This window comes from Stegodyphus dumicola, chromosome X2 (genome assembly GCF_044657685.1).
Source record: "Stegodyphus dumicola isolate Sdum_Otavi_A_Nest chromosome X2, ASM4465768v1".
In the NCBI taxonomy this organism is placed as follows: Eukaryota; Metazoa; Arthropoda; class Arachnida; order Araneae; family Eresidae; genus Stegodyphus; species Stegodyphus dumicola.
Window position 1 is genome coordinate 45,086,767 of NC_140781.1, and position 16,468 is coordinate 45,103,234.

Genomic DNA, 16,468 nt, shown 5'->3' on the forward strand with positions numbered 1-16,468 from the left:
TCAGACACTCCCCCATTACGTCTACCTGCATATCTGCGCATGTGCTACTGTACATCACCTTACTTAATCTCCTGATTGGTCTTTCTGTCCGCTCTACCTCTTCGTTCAGCTGATATGCTAATTTTTCGACTTCATCCTTAATTTTTGCACACCAGTGTATATGTATAATTCTTCAATAAATATGTTTGAGTGTGGGCTTTAACAAAGCACTAAATGTTTGCACATTTTGACAAATTGAAAGATAAAACAATTTTTTTGGGTTTCTCATATTATTATGTTGATAATACTTCATAAGTAATAACCATAAGCAGTTTCCCTTTAATTTTATCACCGCATAAAAGCGCTTGCTAGACATTTACACGACGGCGCCGATTAGGCTTTGCGCAGGCCTGATAACAAATTTCATTTTTCATAACAAATTCTAATGTTAAGTTTTTAATTCCGAACTATTTTACTGTTGCTATTTGGGCAAAAAGAAAAACGCAGTGCAAAGGGTTTGATAGATGGTGTTTCAGAATTGCAAATGATGTTGCCCTGCCCAGTCTTTCTTTTTACAAATTATGGATCAGACATTAACCTTGCAATTTTTTGAACAATGCTCAGTCCTCAGTCATACAAAACAAGTTTAGTTTTTCCTTAAAATACTCTTCCCCCCTTTCAAAAGACATTTTATGGATTTTAAAATAGTCTTGTGAATAATGCATTTTGCACAAAATAATCAAGTAGTTTTCATAGCTATTTAGTACCCAATACTAAACATTAGCCATTGCTTTTTGTACTTTTGACTTTTATTTGAAATTTCATTCAATTGAAACCATCTTTTGGGTAAAGCAGTTCTTTGTTTGTTTGTTTCAGCACGAAGAAAGCATTAACTGGAATCGTTTATCACCATAAGTTTCTTTTCTTTATTAATCATTAGATTATGTAACTAAACCTGTAACTAATTTTCAGGAACGCATGATTCCACCAATGGGAATAACGTCATACTTGTAGTTAACCCCAGTTGATTTTAAGAGCTCAGATGTGACTCCAGTCTGTCGTACAGCTGCACAATGTTCATCTTTGTTTTCATGTTCATAGCATTTTACTACTAGTGAGAGCAGTTGTCCTGCATAATACTTAACAAGTAGCTCCTTGCAGCCAGATCTCATTTTTAAGCTCAGTTTTGCATAATTAACAGTGGTATGCAGATAGGTCGATACAATCTCTTGGGCTTTACTGCTGTCATGCATTGGATGAGATGTTGAAATTTATCTTTATCGCCAGTTGACTCATTGTCATGAATTCTGCTGAACTCACTCCTAAATGTGAGCCATTGCTTCAATTTCCCATTAAGTTTAACTTATTAACTTCTATTGTAATTTTAAGAAGCTTTTTGTTTTTACATCTGTATTCAACAGCAACAGTTCACAAAAATTTGAAAGTTTATCAACACATGCTTAATACGAATGCGAGATACATATAAAAAATTTTCAATATTCTTCAGTTTTTGTCGATTTCAACATGAAACATCTTCTGATTTGCCATAAGCAGTAACAATTTTATCATCCAGTTTTTCCAGATCTGTAACAGTTCACTGTATAGAATAAAATTTAATTTCAGTTTGACACGTTTAAATGTGTTTAATTTAAAGATGCTATTGAAGAATTTTAATACTTCATGAACATTGATCTAACAAGTGTTCTTTTAGTAAGATTTTTCATGTTAATCAAATCTTAAATCAATAAGGTCAGTATTAAGAAATTGACTTTTGTACATCACCACAATGTTAAGAATGTATAGATTGCTAATTTACTTTCTCCTTATAAATCCTTTTCACTAAATAACATTTAACACTAACATTAACACTAAATAACATAAATAACAAGTCATGACACATAGGCTACAAGAAGAAAATATCTTTAGAACAGTTGCCTAGCTACAGATACATTTGCAATTTACGTCAGAACCAGTTTAAACCTGGAGACTGAGTTGAGATTTCCATGCACCTTGTGAGTGGCTATGCTAAACAGGAAATCCTTAAGTTTATGCTTCATCAAGACAGCTTGTATGCTATTATGATTCATTAATCACCAACTGTCTATCAAGTTTCAAACCTGAGCTATCCAGTTATTCCATTAGGTGCATATCATTTCTTGTCCTTAAGAACTTCCTTTGAGTCAAAGCATGACCCCTTCAGCCTCTTTATAAAAGAGGACATCGCAAAAGATTTAACTGCCAGTTTCATGATGTGACAGCGTTGGTGCTAGAGGGAGAAACTGCAGCAAGTAAAAATCAAATTTTCTCTTCTCAGATTGAAGTTGGTCTGGTTGCAGGTTTGCTTTCCTTCTTCCGACTTTTGAGCTTGCACTCCACAGGCATTGGCAGTAAATAAAACTACTGAGTAATTCTGGAGAAGTATGGCACCTCCATCTGCATGTGTAATGATCCCACTACACCTGTGATGTTGTGGTCTTTGTAATTGTATCATGTTGTGTTTCACAAGTAAATATTGTGATGCTTCTTTGGCAAAATGAAGCAACTCCAATGATGGAACACAGCAATAACTTTTATTTAACACTAAAAAAAAATGGCGACATACAAACAAAACGAGAAAACATATTCTATAAACTTATTTAAAAAAAAAATAATTGCATGCTTCGTGCGAGAAAATGCATGCAGCTCTCGAGCCTGCATTTCAATATTGCCAGTAATCTGTACATTATTTATTATTCATCTATTTCAAATGCACGAGAGATTAATAACGATATTAAAGCTGTTACAACCTCTTCCCCAACTGGGAGACTTTTTTCCTAAGGGAAAAGTTCTGTAAAATTTGACAGTTTAATAAGCTCGGCTTGCTCATATGCTTAAAGAGAAAAGGTAACTTCCCTCATAAGTTTCCAAATTTCAGGCAGAAAATTTTAAGTTTTAAACAAAATTTTTTATACCACATTTAAATAGGAAGAAAATAGACAGTGTTCAAATTAGTCTTCTTTTTTTTTTTTTTCTTGACGGCGCCTAGATCTCTTCCATGGTGGACCAGTTCCTCGGCTATAATTCACAGCAAAGCCTTTCCTCAGTTCATCTGTGCCTTTTGGATAATATTCATTTGTCATTTGCTTTCGACAATTGTTTTTTTCGTCTATTAGTAGCGTCTTTGATTAAGACACAATAACACGCCGAATAAATACCATTTCAGAAGTCAAACAACAAAAATCAGCGTTATATTTACAAAATTTTCACAGGACTAGTTTCGATTTGCGGTTTTGCAGCTGAAGATGGTGGTTCGGTAAAACCATCGAAACTAGTCCTGTGAAAATTTTGTAAATATAACGCTGATTTTTGTTGTTTGACTTCTGAATTAGCGTCTTTGATATTAAATCAAAAGCCGAAAGATGATGATAACGCTGCATTGCAAAATGATTCTCAATATTAATTTCTTTATCATTTTTCAAATTTTCGTGAACATCTTCCTCGTTTAATTCTGGCGATTTAACTTCTTCAAATACATCTCTGGATGCTTTATTTTCTTCCTTCATCGGTTCCAAGATCTGCTCTTCAGCTATTTTTCTTTTCCTTTGAGCTCTAGTAGAAATGGCATTAAAATGGTATCACTAAGTTTACGTTCAAGTGATAAACTAATAAAATAAGGCAGTTCAGTGTTAACAGGAAGTAATAACCTGATATCACTAATATTACGTTCAGTGATGAACTAATAAAATAAGGCAATTCAATATCAACAGGAAGTAATAACCTGGTATCACTAATATTATGTTCAGTGATGAACTAATAAAATAAGACAATTCAATATAAACAGGAAGTAATAATCTGGTATCACTAATATTACGTTCAGTGATGAACTAATAAAATAAAGCAATTCAATATTAACAGGAAGTAATAATCTGGTATCACTAGTTCAGTTATAAACTAATAAAATACACACGATTATTCGATCTCGTCGGTGCCTCCAAAATAATTATGACTGTGATGCTTCTTTGGTGAAATGAAGCAACTCCAATGATGGAACACAGCAATAACTTTTATTTACCACTAAAAAAAAATGGCGACATACAAACAAAATGAGAAAACATATTCTATAAACTTCTTTTAAAAAAAATAATTACATGCTTCGTGCGAGATGCATGCAGCTCTCGAGCATGCATTTCAATATTGCCAGTAATCTGTACATTATTTATTATTAATCTATTTCAAATGCACGAGAGATTAATAATGATATTAAAGCTGTTGCAATATTTTCGTGTTACTTGTTGAGTCGACATTATTACGGAAGGAAATTTACTTCCCATGCTACATTATTTTACATGTGCATATTACTTTGTATTCTATTCAATTTTTATGCTTTTCTAGAGTTTGCAAAAGGTCTTATCCTGCCTACAAAAGATTCTACAGTGAATGAAGTAACCAAGACTGACAAAGTCAGTACAAAAAAGGTAAAGGTAGGACAAAATCATTATTTCTATTACACAATTTTTTGTTTTTAATTCCCAGAATTGTATTTTTAAAGATTACTAAAATTTTTTTCTTCCTAAAGCTTTCTCATTCTCCTGCTGCAAATACCCCTGTGAAAACGGCATTTGAAACTAGCGAGTTAAAAACTGTGGAGTCTTTCAAATGCACTGCAGATGAATTCTATCGTGCAATGACTGTGAAAGAAGTATGTTTTCGAATTATCTTACTTTGTCAGGAGTTATAATGTATCATGAATGTTTATGAAATTTCTTATATATATATTTTTTTTTTAGATGGTAGATGCATTTACTCGGGGTAGTTCTGTTTTGGAACCAAAAGAAGGTGGAAAGTTTGAGCTTTTTGATGGAAATGTTCAAGGAAATTTTGTTAAGCTGGTAGGTATTGAAAAATGTACATTTAAAATTTTAGATCCATATAAGTAGTAACTAAGGTGATATCTGATTGTATTCATAGATATTTATAATTTTCCAAAATTGTCTTCAGTGTTCATAAAAATATTTTGTGAAGTGACAAAATGAAGCAGATTTGAGAAAACTATAATAGCGTGATTTCATTTAACTCGCTGGGGATGGGTTGCTCAGTCATCAAACTGATCTCTTAGGATGGCACGCTAACCAGATGCCTTGCGTTGTGGCAGTGGGCATTTTTGCTGCTAAGCCTAACTTTGGAAAACATTTCACATAAATTTGCCATCAAATTGCTCCAATTTTTTATATGTTATGAGAGGAACACTGGTAGTTATCAGAATTAATTTTAAAATTTATTATTGTATTTTGTTTAAATTTTTTTAAAAATAATTCTAGAATAATAGTACAATTATTGAAATATATATGGCAAAAACATCCAATTACAGATTTTATTTAATACAACACATTCATAAAATTTAAAATTATTAAAAATCTGGTTTATAAAGATCCAGCATATGCAATTTTTGACAGATCTCAAATAAATAAATGTAAACAAATAAATATGTCCGTATTCAAATTGTCATAACTATCACTTTCCAATTCTGCAAAAAATATCATCACTGTCATAAGTGTGAAGAAAAGATTGATTTATCATTCGTGTATATGTTTTCTCTTTTTGTTTTGCCATTTAGGTATAAAATATTTGCAACTAAACAAAATACCCATCTTTATGCTAAAAAAATCTAAGAGCAATAATGAAAAACCTGTAAAATGACAGAACATCTTTAGAAAGTCGTTATATCAGACAGAACGTCGTTATATCCGCATATATATGTGTGTGTATATATATTCATTCTGAAGTAATGCTAACCTGTGCAATTATTTATATCAACTGACGCAAATAAAGAGCCATTACATTGCTCAGCACCCGCAAATCTCACTCTCATTTCAGAAACAAAATAGCAAAAATTAAAAAAAAAATTGCTTAGGAATGAAAGTCAACTTGCTTTACTTTCGATAAATTTTGCCATAACAGACACATCTAGTGGCAACAAAAATATTAATAACCATGTATTCCGGCATATAACGTGTACTTTCAATACTAAAAATAAGATTGTAATTTATGGATGTGCGTATATGCCGTATATAAAATGGTGCTATTTATTTCAAAGAAATGATATACCTGATTAACTTAAAAAAATTTAATTATTGGATATCATGAAAAGTTTGTCATCTTTGTCTTCCATTATGTCTTCAGGCATATAATCAAATTCTATTTCATCTTCATTGTTGTTACTCTGAGCCATAAATAATCATCATCTCCCATCTTTCACCAATACCAAATATCCTTGTTGCAGCACGATTTCCATTTATTTTGCAAAATGAAAGACTTTGCATTTGAAACTAGCACTGTGTTTGTTTTGTGAGTGCCATATTTAACTACTAAAAGGAACACTAATTGTATTTTAACTAAAACAAATGCAATTTAAGAAATCCTTTGATTTTTCACTTTAAAAATCACAGCTTCAAGTGACTACAGAAAGAAAAAACATGTAACTCCTCATTCCACTAAATCATTGAGGTTGGAAGTTCATTCTTACTCCAATTTATATCCCCCTTTTCTTGAAATCATACAACAGCATTCTTAAGGATAACGCCATTGAATTTAATCCACATTCTTTGCAGGAATATTTACTCCCTCAAGTATTTAGTGTATGCACATATTGTTCCCTTATCTGTTGCCAGTTCGCTAAACTATTGGTTGAAAGGCTAGGACAAATCTTTGAATAAGTGACCGCAAAAGATATGATTATTGCTCATGTATCTTTCAGGTTTCTTTGTGAAGAATTGGGTGTGTGTCATACGTCGAATATACCTAAAACTTACAAAATGTAGCCTGAAATTATAGATGCATGTTATACAGTGGAAAATATGGTAAATGCTGTATCTGAGAAGTCATGGTTTGCCTGGCCACAGAGTGAATCAAACGGCATTTTATACATGACACACCCAGCCAAGAGATAACGTTTGTGATGCACATGTGTGTTATGACATGCCCATCCCAAATGAGTTAAAGGTGTGGAAAGGGCATTACATTACATTTGTCTACCAATTTCAGGAATTCAGTTTGATTCCAGTGTTAGTTCATTTGAAACAGTTTTCGTGGCATCAGGAAAAGGCCTGGTAGAGTTGCAGTTGCATGACGCTGAATGATAGTGCAGATAGTTATGGGTGTAGCAGGATGGCTGAATATGTCAAGACAGTCTGGCATGCAGAAAATACGAGGGTTGGAACTTTAATAGTGGCAACTATTTATTTACAAGGAATACAAAAGTGATTCATGTCACCATGTTTTACAGTCCTTCAATATAGTCGCCAGCATTGTGTACAACCCGTTTCCAACGATGCGGAAGTCGCAGAATACCTGTAGCAGTGCCTGTTTTGTTGATAGTTTGAATGGACCGGTCTACTGCCGCAAGAATCTCAGGAACAGTTTGGAAGCGAGTGCCACGAAGTGGTTCCTTCATCTTAGGAATTGAGTCATATTCACAAGGGCTTAGATCTGGGGAGTATGGTGGATGGTAAAGCACTTCTCAGCCCCATCGCCTTGAACAAATCAGTCACAGCTTGAGCTGCATGCGGCCGAGCATTGTCATGCAAAATGAGAGTGTTGGAAAATATAGCTTATTTTTAAACCTTTTACTGCATCATCTCTCCTCCTTGAAATGTTTATTTAGTTTAGTCCTTATTTTAATGTAATATAGTAGTTACTTCTACTTCTTTTTCTTGCTCCCACTATTTGCATTGAGAATGGACTGTTTCAACCTAATTGAGATGCAAAAACGAAACATGATGTTACGTCATCTGAAAAGCCGATTCGTGCCGATAGCTGATTGGTTGCCGTGAGATGACGTCATGCCTACTTCTGCTATAAGTATCTCGCGTCGCTCTGGCTCAACCCTTCTAGTTCCTGCTTTCCCGGCACTTGAGTGAGCGGTTTCCAGCCCCTTCAGAAGGATGCATGCAGTCCGGTGATTAAAGTGCTTTGGTTCCGGTTTGCGGGATGATTGTTCCATATTAAAGTTCTTTGGTTCCAGAGGCTACCATATGAGTGACTGCCGTGGACGGCATCCATGTTCTTCAATAAAGGCGGCAATTAAAAATACGTGAGCGGCGACTCCTTGTGCAAACGGGGGTTAGGCCTGTTTTAAGTGCTTTCAAGAACTTCATTTAAATTTTCAGGTGTTTTTCTTGACCATTGATTATGGACTTATTAAATGTGTAGCCAGCTTCAATTTTAGGCCGCATAATTACTGTTTAGGACTTTTTGTTTGTATAGAATGCCAGTGTTTTGGAGACCAGGTAAAAATATTTGATGAATGATGGTTATATTATATTTTTCCTAAGACTCTAATATTGTTGACATTTATTTTCTGTGTTTTTATTCTTTATTATATTGTTAATAAATTAGTTAAGTTCAAAATCTTTTATTGTCTTCAATGTCTGCACAATATATTTCAGGGAGCTTTTATTGCTACTACAGCTAAATGTTTAATTTCTTCATTGCTTTAGCATCATTTTGGTTATGGGCCACCAGCTCCTGAGTTATTTTTAGTGCAGACTTTTGAAGTTTAAAGTTAATTTAGGACTTAAGAGATTGGGGGGCGGTTTTCGTTAAAATTCAAATATGGCTACTGTTAGTGTCATGCATAATATTGCTAAACTTGATGCATGTAATTATTTTACATGGTCCAAAGATATGAAGTTTGTCTTGAATGAAAAAAATGCATGGCTTTTGGTCAAAGGTATTGAAAAATGTCCTGATTTGGATGATCTTAAGGGTATTGCAAAAGAAATTATTGCCGACTATCAAAATAGAAGTCGATTGGCATTATCGTTAATTTATATGAATGTAAGTCCTGAATATAGAAATTTGATATGTGCAATTGATGACCCGGTATTGGCATGGAATACGCTTGCCAAATATTTCCAGCCAGATTATAGGTCAAGACATATATTCCTGTTTTCAGAGTTCTTAAATTGTAAAATTAAGCCAAATGAAAGTATTAGTTTCTTTTCTTCTAGATTAAAACGCGTAACTGAGCAGTTAGCTGATATTAATCAGGCTGTAAGAGACGTATATATATGTTTCCAGTTTCTTAGGTTCCTTCCAGATAAATTTGATCAAATAGTTCAGAATATTTTGAGGTGGCCAGATGAAAAGTTCATTTTTAAAAATGTTGAACTTGAAATTCTAGCAGAGGAAACGCGTCTTAATTTAAGAGAGATAGATAGGGAAAACTCCAATAAGACTATAGAAGTTCAAAGTACTCACTGTGAACCCAAATTTAAGCAGATTAAAGGGCTCAAGTGTTATAAATGTGGCCGTCCAGGTCATATTTAAAAATACTGTAGAATGAGAGGTAACTTTTCCAGATCACCCTCACCTGCTTCTTCTGTTTCCTCAGCTGTATCTAGTAGTAATAAAACATCTTCTAAGTGTAAGAATAAACCCAAGTTGAGTAAAAGTAAAAATAATTCCCATGCACAGTCCCATTTTATAGCTCAAGCCAATGTTAACAATTTGGAAGAAAATGATGATAGTTGGATTTTTGATACGGCTGCATCTCATCATTTTTGTAAAAATCGTGAATTGTTTGATATTTTTTCTCCTGTGATAAATGAGAATATGCTAGTAGCTATTGATGGGGTAACTTTTCCAATTCATGGGAAGGGTACTGTTAAAATGAAATTTGGGGATATGGTTATTTTGCTTAAAGATTTGTTATATTCACCTGAACTGAGACGAAATTTAATATCTGGACCTAGGGTGGATATCAATGGAGCAAGATTTGATGGTAAAAATGGGCAAATTAAAGTTACTGATGATGAGAATTCAACTTTGTACAAGGCTAAGTTGATAGGAAGTAACTATCATGTATTCCCGAAAATAATCAAAAAGGGGGACAAATCTGTAAAATTTGAGGCATCCACAGTTCAGCATAATAATAGTGAATTATGGCATGGTCGGTTTGGTCATATAAATTATGATACTATTGTCAGGACTAGTAAGAAACATTCAGTTCGAGGTCTTCCTGTGTTAAAGCACTCACCTAATTTGTTTTGTGAACATTGCCAAATCAATAAGCAAAGACGAATCTCTTATAGACCCTTAGAAGGTATTCAAGTAAAGAGATCGCTTGAAAGGGTTTTTTCTGATGTATGGGGACCTATTAATATTCCAGGTAGGAATGGTGAACGTTATTTCGTTTCCTTTATTGACGAATATTCTCGTAACGTGGTAGTGTACCCCATTGTGGAGAAAAGTCAGGTGTTTGAAGTATTTGAAAGGCATATAGCACGTGCGGAAAGATCTTTGAACCTTAAGTTGAAATACTTTAGGACTGACAATGGGCGAGAATATGATAATGATCAATTTAGGTCATATTGTAATAAAAATGGTGTAAAGCATGAATTTACAGATGTCTATACTCCAGAACAGAATGGAGTTTGTGAGAGATTTAATCAGACAGCTCTCAATAATGTACGTGCAATCTTGCACGATAGTGGAATGAGTTCCGAATTTTGGTCAGATGCAGTAATGTATTTTGCATATTCATTTAATAGAATCTGTCATAAGGGCCAAGATAGAACCCCATTCGAATTATACACTAAGCGGAAACCATCAGTACGTCATCTTAAGGCATTTGGAACGATTGCCTATGTGGGAATTCCAAAGGCTAAAAGAAATTCTAAACTTGATCCAAAGGCAACAAAGGGCCGATTGATTGGGTACAGTGTACGAACAAAAGGGTACAAGATTTGGTTGGAAGATGAGCAAAAGGTAGGAGAAACCCTAAATGCTACTTTTAAAGAGTCAATTGGAATGCAGAAAAGTGGCAGTGGAGCTGCACTGGGCACCCTTCCTGATTTGGAATCTGAAGAAAGGGTAGAGTTCCAATCTACTGACACTTCAGTTGGCTATTTTCCTGAAGTAGAGGAAAGAACCGATACCAATGTACCTTCTACAATTGGCACTGACACTCAATCTACATTGAGACAAGTAACTTGGCTTCGTAAACCTGTTCCAAGGCCAGACGGCACTCGTACGGATGTGTATTATTTTGAGAGGGGGTCTAATCAAAGACTACGATCACCAAATGATGTAGAAAGGTATTGCACTGAACATAATATTCAGTATGATCCTACCTTGTTTGATTTCAAGGGATGCAATACTTATAGTGGTGAAATCGACCCAACTGGTACTCCTTCAACGTTATATACCCGAGATAGCTGACTAGATGTTTCATTTCCAAACACTTATAACCAGGCAATGAAATCTGCAGAAAAGCTTAAATGGATAGAGGCAATGGAAGAGGAAATGGCCAACATGCGAAAGCATAAGGTATGGCATCTTGTTCCACTTCCTAAAGACAAGACTCTACTAGGCTGCAGGTGGATTTTCAACATTAAACGTGACGAATTTGGAAACATTGTTCGTTTTAAAGCTCGTTTAGTGGCTCAGGGTTATCGTCAAATTAAATACGATACCTATGATGAAACCTACTCTCCTGTAGACAACTTTTCAGTAATAAGGCTCTTTTTCTCCCTTTTAGTTGCACACCTTGGATGGGCAAATATACAATGTGACGTAAAAAGTGCCTATCTCTACGCTCCTTTATCAGAGGAAATTTATATGTCCCAACCTCAGGGTTTTGTAGAGCGAGATAAAGAAACTTTTGTGTGTCGCTTAGATAGAGCCTTGTATGGTTTGCATCAGAGTGGCCGATTATGGTACTACGAGTTGGATAGAACACTATGTAACCTAGGGTTCATCAAGTTTGAGTGGTGTAATTGTGTCTATCGTTTTAAAGATTTTGTCATTCTGTTGGTTTATGTTGATGATATAGTTGTTTTCGGGAAAAGTGAAATTCAGGCCAAAAGGATATTAAAAGTCCTGAGTTCACATTTTGATTTGAAAATTTTAGGTAAAACAAGAAAGCTTCTGGGTGTGGAATTTGAATATGAGAAAAATAGTGTTTTAATTCATCAGCAATTATATATAGAAGACATAGTTGATCGATTTAAGTCTTTTAAAATACAAATTACTTCCCTTCCAATAGTTAAAGGTGTGAAATACTCAAAGTCTCAAAGTCCCAGTACACAAGAAGAAACGACTGAAATGATGAATTATCCTTATAGAAATGTTTTGGGATGTCTCTCGTTTCTTTGCAATCGTACTCGTCCGGATATAGCATATGCTGTTAATATATTTTCTCAGTTCCAAAGCAATCCTGGTAAGTTTCACTGGAAAGGATTACTTAAACTGTTAGGGTACGTTTCCAATACCAGACAGCACAAACTCAAACTGCTATGCAAGGAACTGAAGCTCAATATATATTCAGATTCAGATTTTGCTTCAAGCAGGGATGATATGGTGTCTATTGGTGGACAAATAGCTTTGTTGGGAGAATCACCTGTATCTTGGCGTACATTTAAAGAAAGGGGAGTGAGTTTATCTACTATGGAGGCTGAATTTATCTCCATGACTGAATCAGCAAAAGAATTAGTTTGGTTTAAAAACATTTTGGATGAATGCATTCAGTTTAAGATTGCAAGTAACTATGTTTCGAGGCCAATATTGTTTGCTGATAATATGGCTGCTATATGTTTTACAAAATCACCCATTGAAAACTCGAGGACAAAACATATAGATGTGAAACTATTTTTCATTCGTGATCTATTGAACAGGGAAATTTTTGATTTAAAATATGTCCCAAGTAAAGATAATCTGGCTGATCCCATGACAAAACCGCTGACTACGCATAATCTGATAAGATTTTGTGGAACAATTTTCTTATGAAATTTGTTTTTGTGTGTATTTAAATTAAGAGTTTTGTTAATTTGAAAATATGTTATAAGTCATATATGATGGATATTAGGTAAATGTAAAATTGTATAGTGTAGAATGTTGTATGAGTGACCAGGGCCCTGGGTAAAAGTATTGAGTGTGTGATCATATATATGTCTTTGTATTGTTCTGTAACATGTTGGACTTTCTTGCTACGGTAAAATTTTTGAATAATGGGATAAGATTTTCCCAAAGAAAAATTTTCTTAAAAATTTCTGAATGAAATTGTGATATTTATTTATTCTGGTTTTGAATTTTGTAAAGATACTGGCATTCGGTTTTTATTTCAGGTCGGAGATGATGATGTGGGGGGCATTTGTTGGAAAATATAGCTTATTTTTAAACCTTTTACTGCATCATCTCTCCTCCTTGAAATGTTTATTTAGTTTAGTCCTTATTTTAATGTAATATAGTAGTTACTTCTACTTCTTTTTCTTGCTCCCACTATTTGCATTGAGAACGGACTGTTTCAACCTAATTGAGATGCAAAAACGAAACATGATGTTACGTCATCTGAAAAGCCGATTCGTGCCGATAGCTGATTGGTTGCCGTGAGATGACGTCATTCCTACTTCTGCTATAAGTATCTCGCGTCGCTCTGGCTCAACCCTTCTAGTTCCTGCTTTCCCGGCACTTGAGTGAGCGGTTTCCAGCCCCTTCAGAAGGATGCATGCAGTCCGGTGATTAAAGTGCTTTGGTTCCGGTTTGCGGGATGATTGTTCCATATTAAAGTTCTTTGGTTCCAGAGGCTACCATATGAGTGACTGCCGTGGACGGCATCCATGTTCTTCAATAAAGGCGGCAATTAAAAATACGTGAGCGGCGACTCCTTGTGCAAACGGGGGTTAGGCCTGTTTTAAGTGCTTTCAAGAACTTCATTTAAATTTTCAGGTGTTTTTCTTGACCATTGATTATGGACTTATTAAATGTGTAGCCAGCTTCAATTTTAGGCCGCATAATTACTGTTTAGGACTTTTTGTTTGTATAGAATGCCAGTGTTTTGGAGACCAGGTAAAAATATTTGATGAATGATGGTTATATTATATTTTTCCTAAGACTCTAATATTGTTGACATTTATTTTCTGTGTTTTTATTCTTTATTATATTGTTAATAAATTAGTTAAGTTCAAAATCTTTTATTGTCTTCAATGTCTGCACAACATATCTCAGGGAGCTTTTCTTTAAACTTAAATTTTGCTTTAGCATCAGAGAGTAGTGTTCTGCAGAAAGTGTCGCCATTTTTTTCTCAAAGCTGGTCAGAGATTGTGCTCCAAAAATGAGCAGTAATCTGCGCAGTGACTGTCTGCTGTGGTGGAACGGTATGTGTTAGGATGACACCATCACAGTCGTGCACGAGAATCACCATAACTTTCACATTGCTGGGGTTCTGACGAAATTTTGAGTGTTGTGGTGACCCGTAATGACGCAATTTGTTTGATTGGCGTTTCAGTTCTGGTTGGTACGATCAGGCCCAGGTCTCATCCAGCGTAATGTTACGGCGTAAAAAAGCATCTCCTTCGCGCTCATAACGCTCCAGGTGGGTTCAGGCAGCATCGCATCGCAGCCATTTCTGCATTTCCGTCAATTGATGTGGAACCCATCGGGAAGCAATTTTTCTCACGGACAGGCGATCCTTCAGAATGTGCAGCACAGTCGTATGCGTTAATCCTGTTTGTCCGGCCAGCTGACGAATCGTTTGGCGGCGATCACTGTCCATTAGTGCGGACACAGCTTGCACGTCTGCATCACTGACTCTCGGACGACCTGGCCGCAGCATGTCTGCCACGTTTTAGCGTCCTTCATTGAATGCTTTCACCCATCCTGCTACGGTTCTGTAAGGCAATGCAGATTCCCCGCAAGCCTCTTGAAGCCCTTGATGACACTGTCGTGCTGTATGACCTCTGGCACATTCAATTTTTATCCAATATCGTTGTTCTTGTTTAGAAAACATCCTGACAACACTTACTTTAGACCGCGAGCTAATACAAGGATTCGTTCTTCGCATCACTCCGCATGTGCGTGATGTAGGCAGGACGAGTCTTTTTGCTGAGAGGTAAGGTAGGTATGTAGTTCATGTGTGGTATACGCGATATTCTTTGGTTTCTCCAATAAAATTATGAGGGTACACTTTTAGCTTTTAGAAACTATTTATTTATCTTAGAATGTATAATCACAGAGAACTGCAATACCAGCATAGTTCTATTTTCCAATCTGTATCCAAAGTGTTGCCAATTACAAGTTACTAAATATTAAATGTTACCATTTACAAATTATTAAATATTACACCTTCCGTTTTTTTAAAGAGTTCAAAAGTTTTAACAGTCTAAAATCAGTCCAAATACCTGGCCGGCTTTCTAATCAGTCTCCCACTTCTAGTTCTTAGCTCACCGTTCCTTGTTTCTGAGTTAGCAGAGTTTGGTAGTTGATCTTCTAAACTTTGCCCTTGAGAATATCTGGAATCATATCCTTTTACATCTGTTTTCTGTGTATTAACTCCTTGTTCTGTTCCTCTGATATTCTCATCAACAGCTGAACTGTTTCCTCTAATATCTTTTCTATTTCTTCTCAATACTGATCCACCTGATCTAAGTATATATGATCTAGGCGTCTTATGCACCACTTCTACAACTGCTGGTTTCCAGCGATTATCTTGATATACCCGAACACAATCTCCTTTATTTAGCAATGGTAATGTTTTTGTATGACGATCATAATATGACTTCTGTTTAGTTCTTTCTTGGTTGATTTTTTCTTTTACATTTCTCACAACTTGAGGTTTAAGTAATTCTTCAGATGTAGGAAGAATCGTTCTTGTTCTTCTACTCATAAGTCGTTGAGATGGTGATCCTAGCATCTCATTAGTTGGAGTGTTCCTATGAGCTAACAATGCTAAATAAGGATCAGCATGATCTGCTTGAGCTTTCTGTAACAATTTCTTCGCCGTTTGTACTGAACGCTCTGCTAATCCGTTTGACTGTGGATGGTATGGACTACTTGTTATATGTTTAAATTGGTATTTCTCTGCAAATTCTTTACTTGCAAACTGAGGTCCATTATCAGATATCACTATCAATGGTATACCGTATCTTGCAAAATGAGATTTCATGTAACTGATCACTGTCTGACTTCAAGTATCCGATAGTTTGGAGATTTCAAAAAAGTTGGAATAGTAATCTACAATTAATAAATATACATCTTTGTTAATCTCAAATAAATCTGTCGCAACTTTATACCAAGGTAAATTGGGAATTTCATGTGGTATCATAGGCTCTCTTATGTTTTTGTTCTGGTATTCATTACATATAGAACATTTTGAAATTTTATCTTCTATCTGCTTGTTCATAAGTAGCAAAAACAAAACATCTCTAGCTCTTTTCTTACATTTTTCTATATCAAAATGACCCTCATGAATTAAACTTAACATTTCCTTTTGCATAGATAAAGGATAGATAAAGGAATAATTACCCTTCCTCCTTTGAAAAATAAGTCATTTTCCATTGTCAACTCATCTCTGTAGTCCCAAAATACTTTGACTTGAGGTTCTACCTGATGTTTACTTTCTGGCCAGCCTCTCAGAATATATTTCTTTAAACACTGTAGTGTAGCATCACATTTACTTTCTTTCTTCAATTCATAAATTTTGTCATCAGATGCTGGAATCAGTGTACAAATTTCT

General features: G+C 35.0%; 1 protein-coding gene across 2 annotated transcripts in view; it reads left to right on the forward strand.

Moving 5' to 3' along the window:
* Window positions 1–16,468, forward strand: part of LOC118204135 (activator of 90 kDa heat shock protein ATPase homolog 1-like) — a 90,350-nt gene that overhangs the window by 64,357 nt on the left and 9,525 nt on the right. Inside the window, exons 6-8 of one of the 2 annotated variants that reach the window (XM_085809970.1) lie at window positions 4,351–4,439; window positions 4,535–4,657; window positions 4,746–4,847. In XM_085809970.1, coding sequence (XP_085666096.1) covers window positions 4,351–4,439; window positions 4,535–4,657; window positions 4,746–4,847 — 314 coding nt within the window. The remainder of the gene's footprint in view (window positions 1–4,350; window positions 4,440–4,534; window positions 4,658–4,745; window positions 4,848–16,468) is intronic. The other variant, XM_085809971.1, reaches the window with a different exon arrangement.